General features: G+C 38.1%; 1 protein-coding gene across 1 annotated transcript; it reads left to right on the top strand.

Annotated features, from left to right (window-relative positions):
- The first annotated feature begins 12,674 nt into the window (after positions 1–12,674).
- On the top strand, positions 12,675–13,641 carry LOC18030375 (small EDRK-rich factor 2). Its single transcript, XM_006414815.2, has 3 exons — positions 12,675–12,833; positions 13,163–13,265; positions 13,355–13,641. Exons 1-3 carry the CDS (start codon positions 12,827–12,829, stop codon positions 13,455–13,457), a joined length of 213 nt encoding a protein of 70 aa, XP_006414878.1. The 5' UTR covers positions 12,675–12,826; the 3' UTR covers positions 13,458–13,641.
- The last annotated feature ends 7,361 nt before the right edge of the window (positions 13,642–21,002 follow it).

Raw genomic sequence — 21,002 nt, 5'->3', positions numbered from 1 at the left:
AAAACACACCTAGTTGAGCATGCGGCTGAGACTAAGGGAACTAAGGCTCACAAGACTGCTTATTCAGCTGTGCGACTTGGGCATGCAACCTGGGAGGCTCCTGAACAACTCGCACATTCATCACTTTATCCACTAAAGTCGGTTCAGGACCCGGTTTGTTCCGGGCTAAAATCTTTGCCACCTGCTTCACTAAAAACGTGGGCAGCGTGTAGAACCGCTTTCTTAAATCGTTTTTACACTAGAAATCGTTCAAATCTCTTAAGAACTTATAAACAAAAAGAAGATGAAGATCTTTTAGATACTTGGGAAAGATTTAGGGAATACCAAAGAGATTGTCCACACCATGGATATACCGAGGAATACCTGCTGGGTATCTTCTATCGCGGTATAACTCCAGAGTTACGACACTTTTTCGATACAGCAAGTAATGGAGACTTCTCAACTAGATCTGTAGAAGATGCTCATTCTTTCATCAACAATTTCGCAAACAGCATCCGAAATCAAGTAACCTTTGGTAATTCTGCACTTCCTGAGAAGAAAAAAGAGATTTTGAAAGTTATGAAGTGTCTCCGTCACATAATGAGTCATCTTGGATTGCAACAACCAAACAAGGCACACAATACATGTAACTTTGACGGTTGGGACAACCCAATAGATTCTTATGATCAAGGGATGGTTAACACTGCAGAAGTCTATCAAATTCAAGATTTTCCATTCGTTTCTGATCACCGCGGGTCCATTCATCCGGACCGCGGCAAACCAAGCTTTCACCGCGGTCGTGATGCCGCTGACCGCGGCCAAGACATGTTTCACCGCAGTCGTGAGCCTTCAGACCGCGGGAAACTGTCTCCCGAACTTGACTGGAAACCACCTTCCGAAGCTATTCAATCTAATCCCGTTCCATATTCTAGTTTTCCCTCTTCTGAAGCTGAAAACCTAAACAAAAAGATTCTAGAGCTTGAAAAATCTAGGTCTCAAGAGATTAGTGATCTTAGATCTGAACTAAAAACGATGCAAGAAGATTTCAATGAAAAATTTTCCACCCTCCGTAGCCTGATGATCAAAACCAATTCTAGAAACATAGATAAATCTGAGGAGGAGCCAAGTGAAAATTCTTTCGAAAGCTCAAGTGAAGCAGATCCCTCCGATCATGTGAAAGCTATCACACTTAGGAGTGGATTAGCTTACAAAGAGCCTGAATTTCCTAGAGATCCCGAAGATGAGGAAAAGGGTAAGGAAAAGTAGAAAGAAAAAGAAAGAATCACGAATGAAGATGTTGAAATAAAAGTGGTAGGAGAACATGATGGAGAAGAAGTAAGAGAAGATTCATCCCGGGAAATCCTTGGAGAAGACCCGATTCCACCTCCACCAACTCGTGTCTATAAACCTAAACCTCCATATCCTAGAGCCTTAAGAGCCCCTAAGAAAGAGAAAGAAAAAGCTAAGCTGAAAGAGTTGATCGATCAATTAAATGTGAGATTACCTTTCGTAGAAGCTTGTGCTATGATTCTCGCTTTAAGAAAATACATGAAGGGTATTCTAACAAATTCTTTAACTCTTGAAGAAGGCGTTATGATGATAACCCATGAATGTAGTTCTATCCTGCAAAGCCGAATCCCTGAAAAGAAAAACGATCCTGGAAGCTTTGTACTTTCATGCACCATCAATGATGTAGCTTTTGAGCGTGCCCTCTGTGATTTAGGATCTAGCATAAACATGATGCCTCTTTCAGTAGCAAAATGTTTAGGACATCACACTTTCAAGCCCACTAAAATTTCTTTAGTACTAGCTGATCGTTCTGTTAGACAACCCGTAGGTATCCTAATAGATGTTCCAGTAGAAATCGAAAAATGTTCCATCCCCACTGATTTCGTAGTTCTAGAACTAGAAAAAGAACCTAAGGATCCACTTATTCTTGGACGACCATTCCTATCTACAGCTGGAGCCATAATCAATGTTCCTGAAGGAAAAATTGACCTTCATCTAGCCGGTCTAGTTATGCAGTTTGACATGAACAAAAGTTTCGATAAACCAACTCTGGATGGCAAAATTTGTTGGGTTGATGAGTTAGACGGAATTATTGAGGAAGTCTATGAAGATCTGCTTCAAGACGACCCTTTAAGTGTCACGCTTTCACCCACAAAAGATGAACGCAATTTCCTTGAAGAAATTTCTAGTGAATGCGCGCGTATGCTTGATAAATCCGAAACTTATAGGAAACCTCTAAACTATCTAGATCTTAAGGACCAAACAAACTTCTTACACCTCCTAAATACACTGCTGCAGCAGTTAATGATCCTTGGAGCGAGCTTAAAGCCCCTAAAGTCGAGCTTACACCTCTTCCCGTCGGACTTAAGTACGCTTTCCTTGGACCAAATTCTACTTATCCTGTCAAAATAAACTCTGGTTTGACGGAAGAAGAAACCACAATGTTGTTGACTGAGCTGAGAAAGCATAGAAAAGCCTTAGGATATTCGCTTGATGACATACCTGGAATCTCTCCAGATCTTTGTATGCACAAGATAAATCTAGAGGATAATGCTAAAAACTCAATCGAAAATCAAAGAAGACTGAACCCTAATCTCATGGATGTTGTCAAGAAGGAGATTATGAAGCTTTTAGAAGCTGGAATAATCTTTCCTATCTCAGATAGCACTTGGGTTAGCCCAGTTCATATTGTTCCAAAGAAAGGAGGAGTCACTGTCATTAAAAATGATAAGGATGAAATGATCACTACAAGAATAGTAACTGGACATCGTATGTGCATCGATTACCGGAAGCTGAATGCAGCAACTAGGAAAGATCATTTTCCACTTCCGTTCATAGATCAAATGCTAGAAAGATTAGCTAATCACCCCTACTATTGCTTCCTTGATGGATACTCCGGATTTTTCCAAATTCCTATTCGCCCGGAGGATCAAGAAAAAACGACATTCACTTGTCCATATGGCACGTTCGCTTACAGACGTATGCCTTTTGGATTGTGTAATGCACCTGCTACCTTCCAGGGATGCATGATGTCGAACTTCACAGACTTTATTGAAGATTTCATGGAAGTTTTCATGGATGATTTCTCCGTGTATGGATCTTCTTTTGAAAAATGCCTAGACAACCTTGGTAAAGTTCTGCAAAGATGTGAAGATAAGCACTTAGTATTAAATTGGGAAAAATGTCACTTCATGGTATGAGACGGAATCGTGCTTGGGCATAGAATTTCTGGAAAAGGTATTGAAGTTGACAAAGCTAAAATTGAAGTCATGACAAGCCTACAACCACCCACAAACGTAAAAGGCATCCGTAGTTTCTTAGGACACGCAGGATTCTATAGGCGATTCATAAAAGCCTTTTCTCAAATAGCTAGACCTCTTACGCGTTTGCTTGGCAAGGAAACGAACTTCGAGTTCGATAATGAGTGCTTAGCCGCGTTTCATAAGATCAAACAAGCCCTTGTTTCCGCTCCAGTCGTGCAAGCACCTGATTGGGAACTCTCATTCGAAATCATGTGCGATGCAAGTGCTTAGCCGCGTTTCATAAGATCAAACAAGCCCTTGTTTCCGCTCCAGTCGTGCAAGCACCTGATTGGGAACTCTCATTCGAAATCATGTGCGATGCAAGTGACTATGCAGTCGGAGCAGTGCTTGGCCAACAAAAAGATAAGAAACTGCACGTAATCTACTACGCAAGCAGAACTCTTGACGAAGCTCAACGCAATTATGCTACAACAGAGAAAGAACTTCTAGCTGTCGTATTTGCATTTGAGAAATTCCGTTCTTATCTCGTAGGATCTAAGGTCATAGTTCATACTGATCATGCTGCAATCAAGTATTTAATGTCTAAGAAAGACGCTAAACCAAGGTTGATAAGATGGATCCTCCTACTGCAAGAATTCGATATCGAAATTCGAGATCGGAAAGGTGCAGATAATGGAGTTGCAGACCATCTTTCACGAATTCGAGTTGAAGAAAGATTGCCTTTTAAATGATAGTTTGCTAGAAGAAAACATCTATGCAATAGATACTACTCCCACCAATGCCAATACTGCACCACCACGCCAACTCATGCAACGAGCAGATGCTTTCAACACCCCATGGTTTAGGCACATAGCAAATTACCTAGCAGCTGATGTAGAACCACCACAATTCTTTGGTTATAGGAAGAAAAAGTTTCTGAAAGATGTAAGACATTATTTTTGGGATGAACCCTATCTCTATAAGAGATGTGCTGATGGGTTATTCCGAAGATGCGTGGCTGAAGAAGAGATGGAAGGAATTTTATTCGGATGCCATAGCTCGTCTTATGCAGGACACTTCACAACCTTCAAAACTGCTTCAAAGATCTTACAATCAGGTTTCTGGTGGCCTACTCTGTTCAAAGATACTCAAGCTTATATATCGCGATGCGATAAATGCCAAAGGATGGGCAACATAAGCAAAAAAAATGAGATGCCTCAAAGTTTTATTCTCGAAGTTGAAATTTTCGATGTTTGGGGAATAGATTTTATGGGACCATTTCCTACTTCTTTTGGGAACCAATACATCTTAGTAGCAGTAGACTACGTCTCTAAATGGGTAGAAGCAGTCGCTAGCCCCACCAATGATGCAAAAGTCGTTATGAAGCTGTTTAATTCTGTGATATTCCCGCGTTTTGGAGTTCCTAGAGTTGTGATAAGCGACGGAGGATCGCATTTCATCAACAGAGTTTTCGAGAACCTTCTTAGAAAGAATGGAGTTACACATAAAGTTGCTTCTCCATACCATCCCCAAACCAGCGGTCAAGTTGAAATCTCAAACAGAGAAATCAAGTCGATTTTGCAGAAAACAACTGCAGTTCATCGCAAGGATTGGTCTACCAAGCTTGACGATGCATTATGGGCATATCGAACAGCATTCAAGACGCCATTAGGAACAACACCATTCAATCTAATTTACAGAAAAGCATGCCACCCTTCCAGTAGAACTCGAGTATAAGGCGCAATGGGCTATCAAGGAGATGAACATGAATCTGAAAACAGCTGGAGAAAGAAGACTACTTCAACTTCACGAGTTAGAAGAAATCCGACACAATGCTTACGAAAACTCGAAGATCTACAAGGAGAAGACTAAAGCATATCATGATAAGAAGATTATTCATAGAACTTTTGCTCCTAACGATAAGGTACTTCTTTTCAATTCTCGTCTTAAGCTTTTTCCAGGAAAATTACGATCAAGATGGTCAGGACCCTTCACGATAAAGGAAGTCAAACCATACGGAGCCATAGTCCTGTGGGACAGAACCAGAAACTCATTTACAGTGAATGGACAGCGTGTAAAGCCATATCTGGCTGAAGAAAGAGAAGACGAAAGAGAAGTGATGTTTTTGATTGATCCATCATCGGCCAATGATGAGATCAAGGAGTGTCACGACCCCGGTCAAGTCTAATCCAACAACAATGTCAAGCTAACGACTTGAAACAAGCGCTTAGTGGGAGGCAACCCACTTGGTATTTTATCTATTTCCCTTTGACCTTTATTTTCTATTTCCACTGTTTTGTTTCTGTTTCATTTAATTTCAGGTTTTTAATAAGGAAGAACAAATTAAAAAAAAAAAAAAGAGACGAGCAGCACTCTCTAGCACGATAAGTTCATTTAAACATTTCAACTTTTCTATATTTCTTTACCATTCTTTCCAAGATTTATCACACTGAGGACAGTGTGAAATAAGCCTGGGGGAGGATGTTCATCCGTTACTAATGAAATTTGATTTGTTTCGAGTTTGTTTTGGACACATAAAATTTTTCAAAATGTTTTTCATAAAAAAATTTTCAAAAATCGTTTTTAAAATGTTTTCAAAAGGTTTTCAAACCAGGAACACAATAAACATTACTATGATGAATTAGACCAGTGTGCTTCTACGCTATTTCCTCGTTTTTTGCTCTTTTTGTGATTTAAGCCTAGACTAGGCGGTAGCTGAATATTTGCATTGCGAAATCCCACCAGAGGATTTCTATTCATGGAGATTCTTTCTGACAGGATATACTAGCTCATTTAATCTGGACTTAATTTTGATTTAATTTTCTCATTAAAGCGTTAGAACAGGGAAATGAATCATACATTCAGGACTCCTTTATCCTTTTACCACTCTTTGTTGATCCTGAATGACTAGTTCATCTTTAGCTAGTTCCCCACCGAACCTAACCTCTTTCAAACCACATGCACTCTTGTTTTTCATTGTCCTATATGCAGATATGTGCAAAAATGTCGGAGAGAAAGAGGATCAACGCGGTTTTCAGTCACTGAAGACGGAGACCTGCGATTTCATTGGAATGATTCAACAAAAGGAGAAAACTCAGTTTGCCTTGGAAAAACTTCAAAATCTTGGTACAATTTCATCCCTTAGACCCTCTCTCTATAAAAGGTTGCTTCCTCTTTTCAAAAAAAAAAAAAAAAAAAATCCGAAAAAGAAAAGAAAAATAAGAAGGGAAAGGAAATTAAAACCTTAGAGAGTCTAGGAGGATCGAATTTTATACCTGAGGCAAGCCTGATTCGATTATTTGGAGTTTTGGAGATTATCTTTATGATTCCCAGAAAAGATCTAAGTCTGGGGGAACGCTGTTTACAACAAAGGAGGAAGATTATGCAACAACAATCGGCAAAGGAGAAGTGACTGAAAATCTGCGGTCATCAACAGATCATTCTCTCTCTTGCGGTTTTGCATAATATCTTGCATCCTCCATATTCTTCAGGTAACCCTAAACACTTAAACTCCACCACTTAAATAGCCTTAATGCCAGACGCCGTATACCCTGAATAATGTCTTTGATGTGAACTCACAATATACTTAAAGAATGTAGAGAGCTAGTTGGCTGGAAGTTAGATCTAAGAGTGTAGATTTTCGCATGACGGATTAACGGACTAGTTTGCTTGTATTTTGGTGAGAATTTTCTAGACTAGATCCAAATAGATGTTTCACGATAAGTTATGGTTTAGAAGGACGGTCACTGAGATATTGTTTAGTTCCTATGATTTTCAAATATTTCTTTCTTGACTTAAATTTGTTTGAGGACAAACAAAAAGGTAAGTCTGGGGGAGTTGATAACACCGTATTTTAACCACTTTTATGGATCATAATTATATCTTATGCAGGTGTTTTAACTCTGTTTTCAATGGTTTTTAAAGGGTTTTCAATGTTTTAGAGTTTCAAAAGAATTTACAGGAAACTTGGGCAAAAGATATGCCATTTGGAACAAATGAGCAATTTTGGATAAATGCTGACCATCAGAAATATGATAAGCGATGAAGGCCTTTTCACCGTCCGATCACCCCCAACATTTGAGACAACATAGAGGATCCAACCAGCTTTCTAATGCACTTGGTTTGGAGACAATCTAACGGTTAGATCTTCAGATACTCTCGATGCAAGAATGACAGAAAATGCAGTTCCGGAAGAGAGCCATGTGCCAGGACCGCGGCCAACACCCATTTTCCCGCGGGTAGAGCCACCGCGACCGCGGAACTTGGTCGTTCACTTTCCAGACGACTTAATTAAAGCCCAGATCAATTCCTTTCGTTATTTTTGAAGCCCTAAGTGTCCAGGACCACTCCAGAAGCTATAAATACCCCCTTTAGGTCATTCTAAAGGGTATGTTCTTTTCTGTACTTAGATTTTCGTGAGACACAAAACCTTAGAGAGAGAGAGGCCGCCGCTTGAAGGAGGAGCCGCCGCTGGAGGAAGACATCGCGCCTCCATCTGCTTCTCCGTTCTTCATTTTTCTTCATTCTTTTCTTTAATTTCCTGCACTTTCAATACTCTATGATGCTTTGTTACAATATGTTTGAGTAGTTACCCAGTTGGGTTTAAAGGGATTGTTCAAAGGGAATTTCATGTGTCTTTGCTTATGAATCGATAGATTTAGGATTTATAATCTTCTAGATGTTCTTCGTTTGCCTTTAATCTTACTGTGTGATTCTTTGCTGACCACTTAGAAGCCGATCTGATATGATATGTTGCGAAAGTTTTCATTGATTGTCTGAACTAGGGTGAAACGAGCAATTCTTCTATAGGAGTGGAAACCTACCTGTAGTTGAGTTGTGAATGTTGATGAGTTTTATTCTGTTATTGCATCTTCTCCTTTCCAGGATCAGAGTGGAAACCTACTGATCAGGGTTGCGAGAGATAATTGTTTAGTGCTGCGAAAGTAGGCTATTCATACTTCCGTGCCTCGAGTTCTAGAACATACGTAGTTGATTACCTTTATCATTTGTTTAAAATCGACTTAGCATAGACCATGAACCCATGCGAATTCCCCTTGAGCCCCAACGTTTGTTTTTCATTGCTTACAACCTTAGATTTTCATTCTGCTTTTATTCGCTTGTTATTTGCTTTCATTCATAACCGATTTTTATTTGCTTTACCTGCTTTCGTTTTTAATTGCTTTTACTTGCTTTGCTTCCTAGTTTAGATTTCGTGACAACCAAAACCCAAAACCAAAACCCAAACCTGTTTAGTTCTAATCTGGTTTTAGCATAGCAGTGAATTCGTACTGAAACAACTAAGTCTCTGTGGATCGATACCCTAAGTACTACAGCGCACATCTGTGCACTTGCAGACATTTAGGGGTTATAAATTTAAAACATGAAGCTTAATAAAACGAAAACCGACCAACCCCGTTTACAATCGCAATCAAGGTTGTTAGATACCTTGGGACTCATTTATTCGATGCTAAGTGGTTGGAATAGACAATCGGATTTTTGCCTTGAAAATGTTGAGTTCTTGAATATTTGCCTTTTGGAACAAAACTTGAAGAGAATTGGTGCTTTAGAGAATTTATTTTGTTTTAATGCATTTGTGCTAGACTTTTGGGTCCTGTGCATTGCTGTGAACTGATTCCATGCTTCAAACTCAAGAATTCAAAGCTGTTCCTTTTTTTCTATGAGAAATATCGATTGTGTTTGGGCATTGTTCATGTCTTCTTTGAACTCATTGAACTCTGAGTATTGTAGGTATGAGAAAAAGTGTTGAACCAAATTCAAATGAAAGGAAGAAGCATGTTTAGCAAGAGAGTGCACCAGCACCAGGGTTTAAACGCATTGTTGGAAAAGGGAAGGCACCAAGAAAACCTACAAGAAGCCAGCGGTTAAGAAGGTCTCCAAAAACAATGAAAAGGCACTTGTTGTAGCTTCCAGATCCAAGGGCGATGAGAGGGCATTTGTTGTAGCTTCCCACTCCAATAGTAAAGGCAAGGAGAAGTGTATTGCTGCAGCTGATGAGAACACCAAGAGCGATGTTGAGGCTGATGTTGCTGTTCAAGCGGCGAAGAATACTATTTCTTGAGAGATCATTTTGCTTGGAGTAGCCAGTGACTTATATTGAGATCATTTTAATCTCAAAACCCTGTGTCCCAAGCCAAATGAGTTCACATGATTTGCATGAGCATGATCCACATAAAGCTTTAATGAATGTTTAAAGGTTGGAACTAGGACTGCTTGTGAAGGCTGATGCTTAGGCTTTATTTATTTTATGAGTAATCTTTTTTGCACTGCTTTTCAGAATTAGCAACTAGGATAATGAGCTTTGAATTATTTTAGTGATCAACTCTCTCATTTTGGAATATGAACTCCCAAACATTCAACCTCTCTCTCTCATTTGTTCTTTTTGCTTGAGGACAAGCAAAAGAAAAGTGTGGGGGAGTTGATATATTCATAAAATAACTCATTTAGTTTGCATATTTAGTCCAAATCATGGTCTCGTTTCATGCATTTTAGGTCTTTAGGCATTTTTTTATGACTTATGAGCTTGCATTACGTCCAAGAGAGTTTTGCATGCTTTGGAATGTTAAACAAGTACTTTTGGAGGTTATTTTGAGTGGAGGAAGTGAACCAGGTGATGAAATGGTGTTTATAGGATCAAAATGGTGAAAATCGCATTTTGGAGTCTCTTGGAAAAACCATGTACCACAGGCAATGTTTTCTCAGTCAAAAACCATACCACGGGAAGAGAACCTCGGCCAAAATCACGTACCGCGCACATAATTCTCGGCCAAAAATCTCCATTGTTGATATGCTTCAAAGATCGCTTTGCCGGGAAGCCTTCCCGTCCGATTTAGCTTCTGCAGCTTCTGAAAAGTTAGAGAAGATCAAGTCGTGATTCCATAACAGTTAGAATAAATGAATTTGGAGTAGTGATCTGAAAGTTATGGCTAACAGAAGACGTACCTGTGTCGCTTCCATTCTAGACCGATCCGATGTGCTTCAAAAATCACTCAGTATGATGTCTTTCTCTTCCGGTCCATTTTTTGGGGTCTTCATCAAGATTGAAGAACTTCGTGTCTTCTTTCCAGAACGCTTAATAGCACCCTATTTGGAGCTCTGAGCTAGGAGATAACAAAAACGGAGAGAACACAGGTTTAGAAGCCATTTCCGGATCATTCTGGTGAACTTCAAAGATCGGCCGTCTGGAAGACCTTACTCTCCCCGGATGCAATCAAGGTCCTCACCAAAGCTTGAGCTGGTTGATTCATCTTGCCTATGGGCTTTGTCTCGATTAATTTAGATCACGGAGCTAAAAGTTACTAGGAGCAGAAGACAAGCGGCTCAATTCGGGTTTCAAGAGATATGTCTGGTGCTAAGTATTCTGTTAGGCCTTGGTGTGAGCTCCTCGACATATTTTGATACCGAGGCCTGTTTGCGAAAATTTTGTTCCAAACCTCGGGCTGACCTTTTGTTCATGCAACACCAATGCATGATTTGTTGGGGAAACTAGTCTCAAAACGGCTAAGTGTCAAGCTGGGAACTTTAATGAGGATTTATCTGGATTTTTGCTAAGTGCTGGATCAGGCCTCGACATCAATCCCTCGCCTTCACTACCTTGAGACCCTTCTTGACATGTCCCCCTCGACCTAGACCCCTTGGTTTGAGCACACCGAGGCATATGCCAAACGAATGAAACGCTTCAAACCTCGGCTTCACCCCCCCCACGACATGTACTACACTGAGGAGCAATGTCCGCATGAAATACTTTAAACCTCGATCTGGCCCCTTGGTGTGAATGATATCGAGGCCTCCTGTCACGAACCCAAATCAGAAACACTTTGCTCCACACGGTTCAAAACCCAAGCGAGATCAAAGCCTAAGTTCAAGCATGTTCTTGGTGTGTTCTTCACTTCAGCCCAGATTCCATCAGCCCTTGGTATCAACCCCTCGGCTTAGGACCCTTCACCACACCGAGGTGCTCACCCAACAGCCCAAGAAGACCGGATCAGTACCCGGTTTGTTCTCAGTTGACCCGGTTTGTTCACCTTATCTATAAATAGTTTATGGGACCAAAAACCCTAGTTATTCTTTATCTATTTTGAGAACTTGCCTCTTTTGTGTAAAACTTGGTTCTTTCTTAAGAGATATCTCGATTTTAATCATTAAAGGCTGTTTCTTATCATTTCTTTTCATCAATCAAAGCTTCTAATCATGATTAACAACACATGTTGCAAAGGATCAAGTGTATTGATCATGATTAGTGAGTACTCTTTTCATAAGGTTTTAGATAGGTATATTAGGGTGCAAAGATGTTAGATTAGGGAGTTTAGGAGTTAGATCATGCATTTTTCATTCTCTAATTAGCTGTTCCTAAAGCTAGATCTCTAATAATTACTTTGGTCTAGATCTTAGGCATTTCACCACCCAAAATGTGTTTGATGAAATGCCTGAACCAAGCTAATTAGAGGTTTATGCCTTATTCCTCATGGAAATGATTGTTTAATGCATAAATGATATATTAGAGCTGATTTCTAATACTTACTAATTCATAATTCACAAATAGGAATTTGGTTTGAAAGTGGATTAGTATAGAGATTATTACTGGATTAATCTACACTTGAGTTCTAAGTTGAATGTATTTGTGTGGTTGTTTGTCATTAGCTCTCTGGTTTTGCATTGATGCATCCTAAATCAACTATCCTGTCTAAGACCTTTGTTTCATCATCTTACATTCATCATCATCTTGCTATTTACTTGTTTATTGTTTAGTCTTTAATCATTATTAATTTTGTTTTAACTTTGCTTAGTTTGCATTTGTTACTTGTTACAACCAAAATTCTTATTTCTGCTTGAATTAAGTTTGAATTTAAATGAACTAGTGTCTATCTTTACATGTATGGTTTGACACCCTTTATACTACACTGATTAAGGGATTGATAACCCAAATAGCTTTGAAAACCCTTGTTTATAATAAACCCACCTCTAACAACTATTACATATCTTTTATTCATATTGTCTTTTTAAGTACTACCACATCAGGAAGAAATGAAACGAGAGAAGACACAAGCACATTTTATCGGCCAAGTCTCACCTTATTCGAATCATTGAGAAAACAATCTGCGTTAATGTAATCTTACTTTGTTACCAAGACAATCCATGACTTCTCGGTCTCCTCCAATAATGATACAAGAAAATTTCGACTTTTCACATTCTTTTGTAAATAAACTATTTTTAAGTACTCTTTATTTTTTTAAATTGAATTAAATTGTTACCAAATATTCATTAAATAAATTATAAATTTGAAAATTTGAAAATTACAAATTAAAAAATAAATTTGAATTAATAACATTTAAATTTTCTTATTTTCTTATTTTATAGATTTAAAATCTAATTTAAAAAAAGAAAAAATATTCGAGAAATCAAGGAATATGGAAAAGGAGAGGCTCACGACGAAGTCTACTTGACTGACTCAAGAGACTATATCTCGCATTATAAAATCCAAATCATTTCGTCAAACTTCCTTTTAACCCAAGTTCATTGAGCTTCTTCTGCATTGACCGGATCGCTTCTTCTCTACGCGGAATCATCTTCGTTTCACCATGACTCATATCCTTTTGATTCTCTTGCTTCAAATCGCTTGTTAGCTTTCGATTTGATGCTCTCGGTGTTTCCTTCTCGATTGCTCATCTACCAATCTCCTCCGTATTTGAATGGTTTTTCTTGCAAAATTTAGGGATTTTTTTTTCCAACCAAAAGATATACGATTGTTATTTTTTTGGGAGTAGAAGTTGATTCTTTCGTTTAGATTTCCTCGGATTTTTTTTTTTCTGGGTTATCCTCTGTTGAACTAGATCTTTTGTTCGAAAATGTTGCTTAGATCTAATAAATATGTACACAAACCCTTTGTTTTCTTTGATTTTGATGTGAAATTGCACGTGGAAGTCAGAGAGAGCGTGACCGTGAAAGAGCCGCGGCTCGTGCCGGAGGAAAAGGAAAGAATGCTGACGACGGATTGACGCCGGAGCAACGCCGTGAAAGGTAGAAATCGAATCGGAGAGAAGGCATTTTCTCGGGTTTCGATTAAATCTGTATTGGTTGCTTGATGTGTTATGATTTGTGATTTTCAGAGATGGAAAGGCATTGCAAGAGAAGGCAGCAAAAAAGGCTGCTCAAGCTGCAGCTGCGAGTTCTGGTGGAGGAGCAGGAGGCAAAGGAACTGCTAAGAAGTGATGATGATCTCTTGATTTGTCTTTTGTAGACTTTACGATTTTTAATTCTCTCGAAATGTTTGGAATTTGGGTTAACTTAGAGTTGAGCTTTGCTCTTGTCTGAATCCCATTATATTGTCTCTGTGTTGAAGTTGCGAATTTGATGCTTATGGTGAAATCTGATTTGGTCTTTCTTTGATCTGTTATTAACTTATTGAGTATGCTTACTGTCCCTTGTTGGGGACATTGTAGTTCTTGTTACTCTTGAGTGTTTGACATCGAGGCATTTAGTTTGGCTCGTGTTTGAATCGCAGTAACGTAATTTGCAATTTGATCCTTTGTGGTGAGATGTTATGAAGCATACTTTCAATTATATTGTGTCTTGTGAGGACGCTGTAGTTAAGTTTCACTCTTCCTCTCAGAATGTTTGAAATCGGGCCATTTAGTTAGTCTCGTGTCTGGATCACGTTCTGCTGCCTCTATATTAAAATTGCAGTTGCTTGTGGTGTACTTAGGTGTAGTTGATTGAATGGTTTTGGGGAAACTTTACGTACAGAAAACTGAAAATTGTTAATTCAGTCTTAAGGCATTAGGGATGATGGATGGGAAGCATTTTTGGGGCTGAACTCTGTTTTGTTTACTGGAAACTGTAATCCTTGTGAGAGACATCGATGCATGATTGCTTGATTACTGTACTTAGGTGTAGTGGTGTACTTAGGTGTAGTTGATTGAATGGTTTTGGGGAAACTTTACGTACAGAAAACTGAAAATTGTTGATTCAGTCTTAAGGCATTAGGGATGATGGATGGGAAGCATTTTTGGGGCTGAACTCTGTTTTGTTTACTGGAAACTGTAATCCTTGTGAGAGACATCGATGCATGATTGCTTGATTACTGTACTTTTTAAAATGCATCTTTCTCAAGTATTATGAATCCAATTACTTTTGGTGAGTTTTAGGATTTTGGAGTAACTTCATCTATGCTCTTTTGCTTTGGTTTTGAGTTTTCAACAACATAAAATATACTGCTGTCTCACTTGTTTAATAAGAGAACTTAGGCTCTGATTGGTAACCTGCGGAATGGCGGAATTGCGTTTTTAAACACAATTCCGCAGGTTTTTTGCCAATCAACAAAAATCCGCGTAATGAAAAAATACACACAAAAACGCAGAAATCCTATAAGTTGCTTAACAAAAATATAAAGGAAAAGTCATTCCGCAGAAAAGTGACTTATAAGTTGCTTAATCTATTCCGTAAGATTTTTTCTGCAATTTCGTCATTCCGCAAAGTTACCAATTCAAGCCTTAATCTGACTTGTTTTATAGGAAGTGTTCCGCACTTTTCCCATTTCTTGTGTTGTAAAAATCAATGACTCCTTTTTCACATTTCCTTATTACTTGTTTGACTAGGTTTTGCACCTAAGCTTGAGTTTTTGTTTAATATTATTTTGGAAGAAATTATATGTAACGAATTATAATTTCTATGATAGAAATATTAGTTTTGATCTAGAATCAACTTTTGTTTCATTTCTCCATATTTTGATTTGAATAACCACTACAAGAAAATATCCTTTTACGACCATCGTAATCGTTGTAAAGTCTTTAATTACCTTTGATTTCCCAATGAAATCAAAATCCCCGTTAATTAATCGCATTAATGCAATTTTGTCGTATTTTGTCGTAAAATCGTTGGTAATTATATAACCACAATAATTCGTGATTCAATCGTCGGTAATTATAGGACCACAACAATTCATCGTTAAATCATCAGAAACAATTTGTCGTAAAATCAAAGCTAATTTCTCGATGGGTTTACGACGATTGTCAACAGTTGCAAAATCATTGGAAAATCGTCGTAATATATATCGATTTCAAAACGTCGTAAAAGGCAAATCAAAGTAAAATCAACGTTAACCAGTCGAATTTAATTTATCGCTAAATTATAACAAATTGGCCGATAAATAAAAAGTTCGTTAAAAATTCAATTTAAACTACAAATAATTTAAAAAAAAAGAAATTCTTGAAATTCAATAAATTACCAATAGTTTTAATACAATACATTAATGGAACTTGTGTTCCGGTTTCCGAAACTTGTGTTGTCTGCCCACTCGATCATTGTCCTGCTGCTCTGGCCGCCTTTTCTGCTGCACGATTCATCCGTTTTGCTCTCAAAGCAGCTGCAACCTCCAGATTCCCGACGACAATGATCTCAAAGATAGAATCATACTCGGAGAGCGCCTCCTGAACCTCTTGTTGATAAGAGGCTTGAGTCTTTTCTAGAGTTGCAATATTCGCCCGTAAAACAATGGGATCACCTTCTGGTCCTCGTCGGCGGAGAGCATATGACGAAGCGGTAGGAACATCTTGAATAAATTCCATTCCTAGGACTCTCCCGTTTTTCTTAAGGGCAACCTGCATTTTAAATTTAGTTTGATTAGTGTTTAATTTGAAATGCTTAAAAAAATAATAAATATAAAATTTATTTTAATACCTCTTCGTAGATTCAATCAACCTTGGTAGTGGTCAATCCTCGAGATTGAACTGAGGAACTCTCAGGTGATTGCTGCTAAGATAGCTGGGTCTATCGCTCGGTAACCCTATATGTCACCTCATTGTAGATCTGCTCTGCTCTCTCTGAGACAAAAGTACCATCCTTCTTTCGGTAGCACTTCTCGAAAACCTTTTTCGTAGGAAGTAGTTTGCCTCCATTCTCCTCGGCCTACATAAATATATATTAAAATTTTTTTTATAAAACTATTTTAGTTTAAACAAAAAATAAATTTACGTACCATCTGAAGTCTAACTCCCTCTAACAGTGTTTGGCCAGCTGTATAAGGAAGATTGGCGAGCTTCCCGTTTGAACACTTCTCCGCAATAATTATCGACTTCAGGAGCCTCCAAAAAGGACCAAACCATCCCATACGGTTCTGTCCATGCTAAGCGGCTTCGCATCATCGCCAATGAGTTTCCACACTTTCTTCCAGTCAGAAACCGTGTTGTTAAGACAAAACTTGAATTTCTCAAGAAAATGTGTCTCCACCTCATGATGCAATGATTCATCCCAATCATATCGTTGCTACAAACAAAAACCACATAATTAAATATTTGAATTCAAATTGGCTTAAAATAAAAATAAGTTAAAAAAAAATATTTTACCACAAATATTTTGAACCATGTGTCGGTTCTATGTCGTGAGAGCTGAGACCAGTTGGCATGCGACTCAACAAAGTAAGACTTGATGATATCAGCAATGGTGCGGCCAGCCTTGCTTTGAGTACCAAACCTAAAACAAATTCCAGAAACGAATATTCATTAGACAAAAATTTGTTTAATAACAAAAATTAAATAATTAAATAATATTATCATTATGCTCCAGGAGGAAGGTCTGGGTCTAGTCTGATAAGCCTGTGTCGGCCCGGCTGTGCAAGAATATCGTCCACCGTCAAATGCGAAAAAGGCCGCTGATGTGGACCTGGAGCTGGAGGTGGTGGAGGTGGAGCACTTTGGGTCTGTGTGGGCGGAACATTTATCTCCATACCGGAAGAAGACACGGGAATTTTTCCCAAAGATTATCCACCAGACACAGGAACTGGCGCGGGAATTGAAATAACAAAACTAAACCGGGAGCGGGAAATCAGTTTCCTAAAATTTCCAACGGTTTAACGACGAATCAACGCCAATTTGTTGTTAACTGAATCAGAATTAAACCACCCACATACATATCTATATATAATTATATCAAATTTATTTATAAAACATTTAAAATATACATAATTATATGAATTACATATCTAAATAACAATATTTTAGATAACGAGTCTTTCTGATGAAAAATGAGAAATATCAATCTTTACAAGACTTCATTTTCAGATGACGAGTCTTCTGATTCTTCATCATTAAGTTCATCACTTTCTTCAAACTCATCTTCGTCATTTTCTTCTTCCGTATCGTCAGGAAGGTATTCAACTTGTCTATTTTGACGATTTATCAAGAGTATGGGATCAGTTCTTTCACTTGGTTTGGCAATATCATATGTGTGATCTTCTTCCATTGGAAGATCGTCCACCCCCATAATTCGACCTCTTGGAGAAACTTTATGACAAATAATTATTGAACACCCGTTGTGCGAACGCACACATAGGGAACAAAGCATACTTGTTCTGCTTGTGATGCAAATATGAATGGCTCAAACTTATTATAACGACGAGATTGGTTGACATCCACTGTGCCAAATTTGTTTTTCCGGATACCTCGTCCAATTGTTGGATCAAACCAGTTGCATTTGATGATAACACATCTGAAACCTAAGCAGCCAGGGTACTCAATATCTATTATGTCTTGAAGCACTCCATAAAAATCTATCTCGCCTTTCACATATACTCCATAATTAGCAGTAGCCCTTTTAGTGCCGTATTTGAATGTATGGAATATATATCCGTGTGTGCAATACATGGACGAAGTTGTAAATATTGATAGAGGGCATCCTAGTAATTCGTGGAACCAAAGCGGATATGACGTATCACCATGCTCCACCTGTAAAATTAAATAAGTACTATATTATATATTAAATGTGTCAAGTATTATTGCATAGTTAAGATCTATTACGTACTTGCATCTTCAACCAATGGGGGAAATGTTTATCTTTGCGTTCAGTGAATTTATTGTCTGAAATATCTGAAATTACTTCACGCACCTGACTATCAAATTTACTTTATATATACAAACAAACTTATAAGTAATTTTAGTTATTTGAATGTCGTATATATATAAATTATAAATTATGTATACTTACGCCTCCCATGGACTAACTTCATCACAATTTAGGAGAATATACGTGTGGGCACTATGATAGTCATTTTTATTAGCAAACCGAGCTTCCTTAACTTTTCCACATAATCCACCAATCGAATAGAAGATGCCTGAGACACCTTCTTGAGTGTACGTTCGGCTTACACCTCTATTATCATATCATTGTAGTGTTATTTTCGTGTGCGAGCCTTTCAACCAAAATAGTATCCCGTGAAGTGAGAAGTTTCTTCTGTTAATCTTTCTGTTAAACTTCGTGAAGTGGTGGCTCAAAATCTCATTACAGGAGCACACACTCGTTTAGGGCTGCTAAGAAATGTATTTATAGTCCTAGGATCTTCCAGGTCTCATTTCGTGCTTCTCCGAAGAGGAATGGCGAAGTGGGCTTTGATGATGGGCCTTATGGCTCGTCCTTAGGTCCACCGGGGGTGAGAGTTTTTCAGGGCAAGTAAAACATGGTTTTGCCGCGGGTGAAAGTCTTCCGGGACCGGTGAATTGGGTCAACTTGTTCTCCATGTATCTTTTGATTGCACCGTTGGATCTTTGTGATATAAAGTGCTATGAAAGCTGGTTGTCTCCTCTTGATGTTCTCCAAATTTGAGCTGGATCAGAATGTGAGAAAGTCTTATTTGAGGCTGAACTTCTGACGGTCTGACTCTGAGCCGAAAAAGTGAATTTCTTCCATTTTGCCATCATTTTCTCGAAGTTTCCTAAAAAAAAGCCTTGAGACTACAAATACATGGAAATCATAATAAATTTCCTAAAACTGATTAAAACCTTTGAAAAAGCATTTGAAGTCAATGGTGAAAATGAGTACAAATACGGTGTTATCAACTCCCCAGACTTAAGACTTTGTTTGAAGATCCAATCTGGAAAAATATTTTTTAACAGAAATGAGAGGGAACTCAAAATTATATCAGCAACCATACTCCTAGATCTTAATTACCAATGCATCAATCAGATCAAGTCAAGAAAATTCTCACCAAAATACAAACATAACTAGTCCGTTAATCCGTCATGAAAAAATCCACACACTTAGAACTAACTTCCAGTCAACTAGCTCTTCACATTCATTAAAAGTTTCAGTGATTCTCATCAAAAGGATATTAAACAAGGCATTCAAGGTTAGGTATCAAATGGCTTTTTAATGGTAAGGCTTGATGTGTTTAGGGTTACCTTTTTTGGAGAGATAGGACATTATGCAAAACAGCAAGAGATGATGGAACTGTCAATGCCCCCACAGTTTTCAGTCACATTCTCTTTGCTTTAAGATTTCTGATCTCCTCACTTCAGGTTCTCCTTATAACTCCCCCAGACTTGGATTTTTGTCCAGGTTGTGAATCCATAACTCCCTTAGTGAATACCTATTGCCTTGGCTTAAATGATTTCAGCTTCTAAGACTCTTTCGGCTCTTGGTTTCCTTTCCTTTCTTTCTTTTTCTTTTTTTTTTCATTTTTTGTTTTTTTGTTTGAAAAAGGGAAAACCGCCTTTTGATTTAGAGTCTTAGGGAGCATAAAAATTACCTTTAAGAATGAGCTTTTTGAGACATCATGAGGCTTACTGAGATTGCATGGTACACTTCCTTCCCGGTTTCATTCAGTCCTTCTCTTGAGTGACTGAAAACTATGTTGTTCCTCCCTCTCCGGCGTTTTTGCATATATCTGTCAACATAAAATTAAAAGAGAGTGTATGAGGTTTGAAATGATGGTTTGGGTTAAGGGTGTGTGGTACCAGCTAAAGATGAACTGACCATCTAGGACAACAAAGAGTGGTAACAATAAGGTAAAGATGTCATAGATATATATCATGGTGCTTTCTTAAAACCATTGATGAGAAAATTAGATGTCAAGATTAATTTTCAAGTAAAATGAGCTAGTATATCCTGTCAGAAAAAATCTCTATGAATAGAAGTCCTCTGGTGGGATTTTGTACTGTAAGTACTCTAGCTACTGCCTAGTCTAGTACTAACCTTGAAAGAGCTTTTTATGAATGATTGGTGTAGAAGCAAACAGGTTGGTTATCATCATCGATTTTGTCATTATTCCCTCAAAATGTATTTGACCTTTGAAAACACCTTTTGAAACTCAAAAGACTTTTGAAAAGTTTTAAGAAAAACAAAAAAAATTGAAAAATTTTAAAGAAAAATGCAGAATGCAAAGGCTCATGCAAGAAAAGGTGGTTAGGAAGGGATGAAATCCTCCCCCAGACTTAATCACACTGCCCCCAGTGTGAAATAAATCAGGCAATAATGAAAAATAGAGTATGTGAAGAATTTAAAAGATGAGAGAAAATAAAACTTACCTGGTGTTGGTGATGAATTGTGAGGTGGTTGTGGAGGTGGTAAGGTGTGAATGGTGGATGGTAGATGATGTGGAGTGGTGCTTGATCAAATTTTGATACTAGGGATCCAAACTAGTCCGAATTTGATTAAGTTGGAGGTGGGAATGATTAAAGGGTGGCTGAAGGGTGCTGGCTGCGGATCAAGATGTCCCTGCCGCAATTCAAGGCATCATGGCCGTGGCAAAATGTTTGCTGGCCGCGGCTGAACCTCCTTTGGCCGTGGTCAGCTTCTTTTCTTCTTTTTTGTTCTTCTTTTAGATGCATACTAAGGCCTGTCTAAGATAACAAAAACATAACTTTAATAGAAAAATAAAGCTAAACAAAGATAAATAAGTACCTAAATGGGTTTCCTCCCATCAAGCACTTTGGTTTATAGTCCTTAGCTAGACTTTGCAAGGAAAAAGACTTAGTTCAAATAGGATCT

This window comes from Eutrema salsugineum, unplaced genomic scaffold, assembly GCF_000478725.1.
Source record: "Eutrema salsugineum unplaced genomic scaffold, Eutsalg1_0 scaffold_1, whole genome shotgun sequence".
NCBI classification, from domain to species: Eukaryota; Viridiplantae; Streptophyta; class Magnoliopsida; order Brassicales; family Brassicaceae; genus Eutrema; species Eutrema salsugineum.
This window is presented reverse-complemented; position numbering and strand designations above follow the sequence as displayed.

Bases quoted from the DNA above. Each gene is read 5' to 3' on its own strand.
- LOC18030375 (XM_006414815.2), top strand. The intron at 13,266-13,354 runs GTAGAAATCGAA...TGTGATTTTCAG, and splicing joins CCGGAGCAACGCCGTGAAAG to AGATGGAAAGGCATTGCAAG.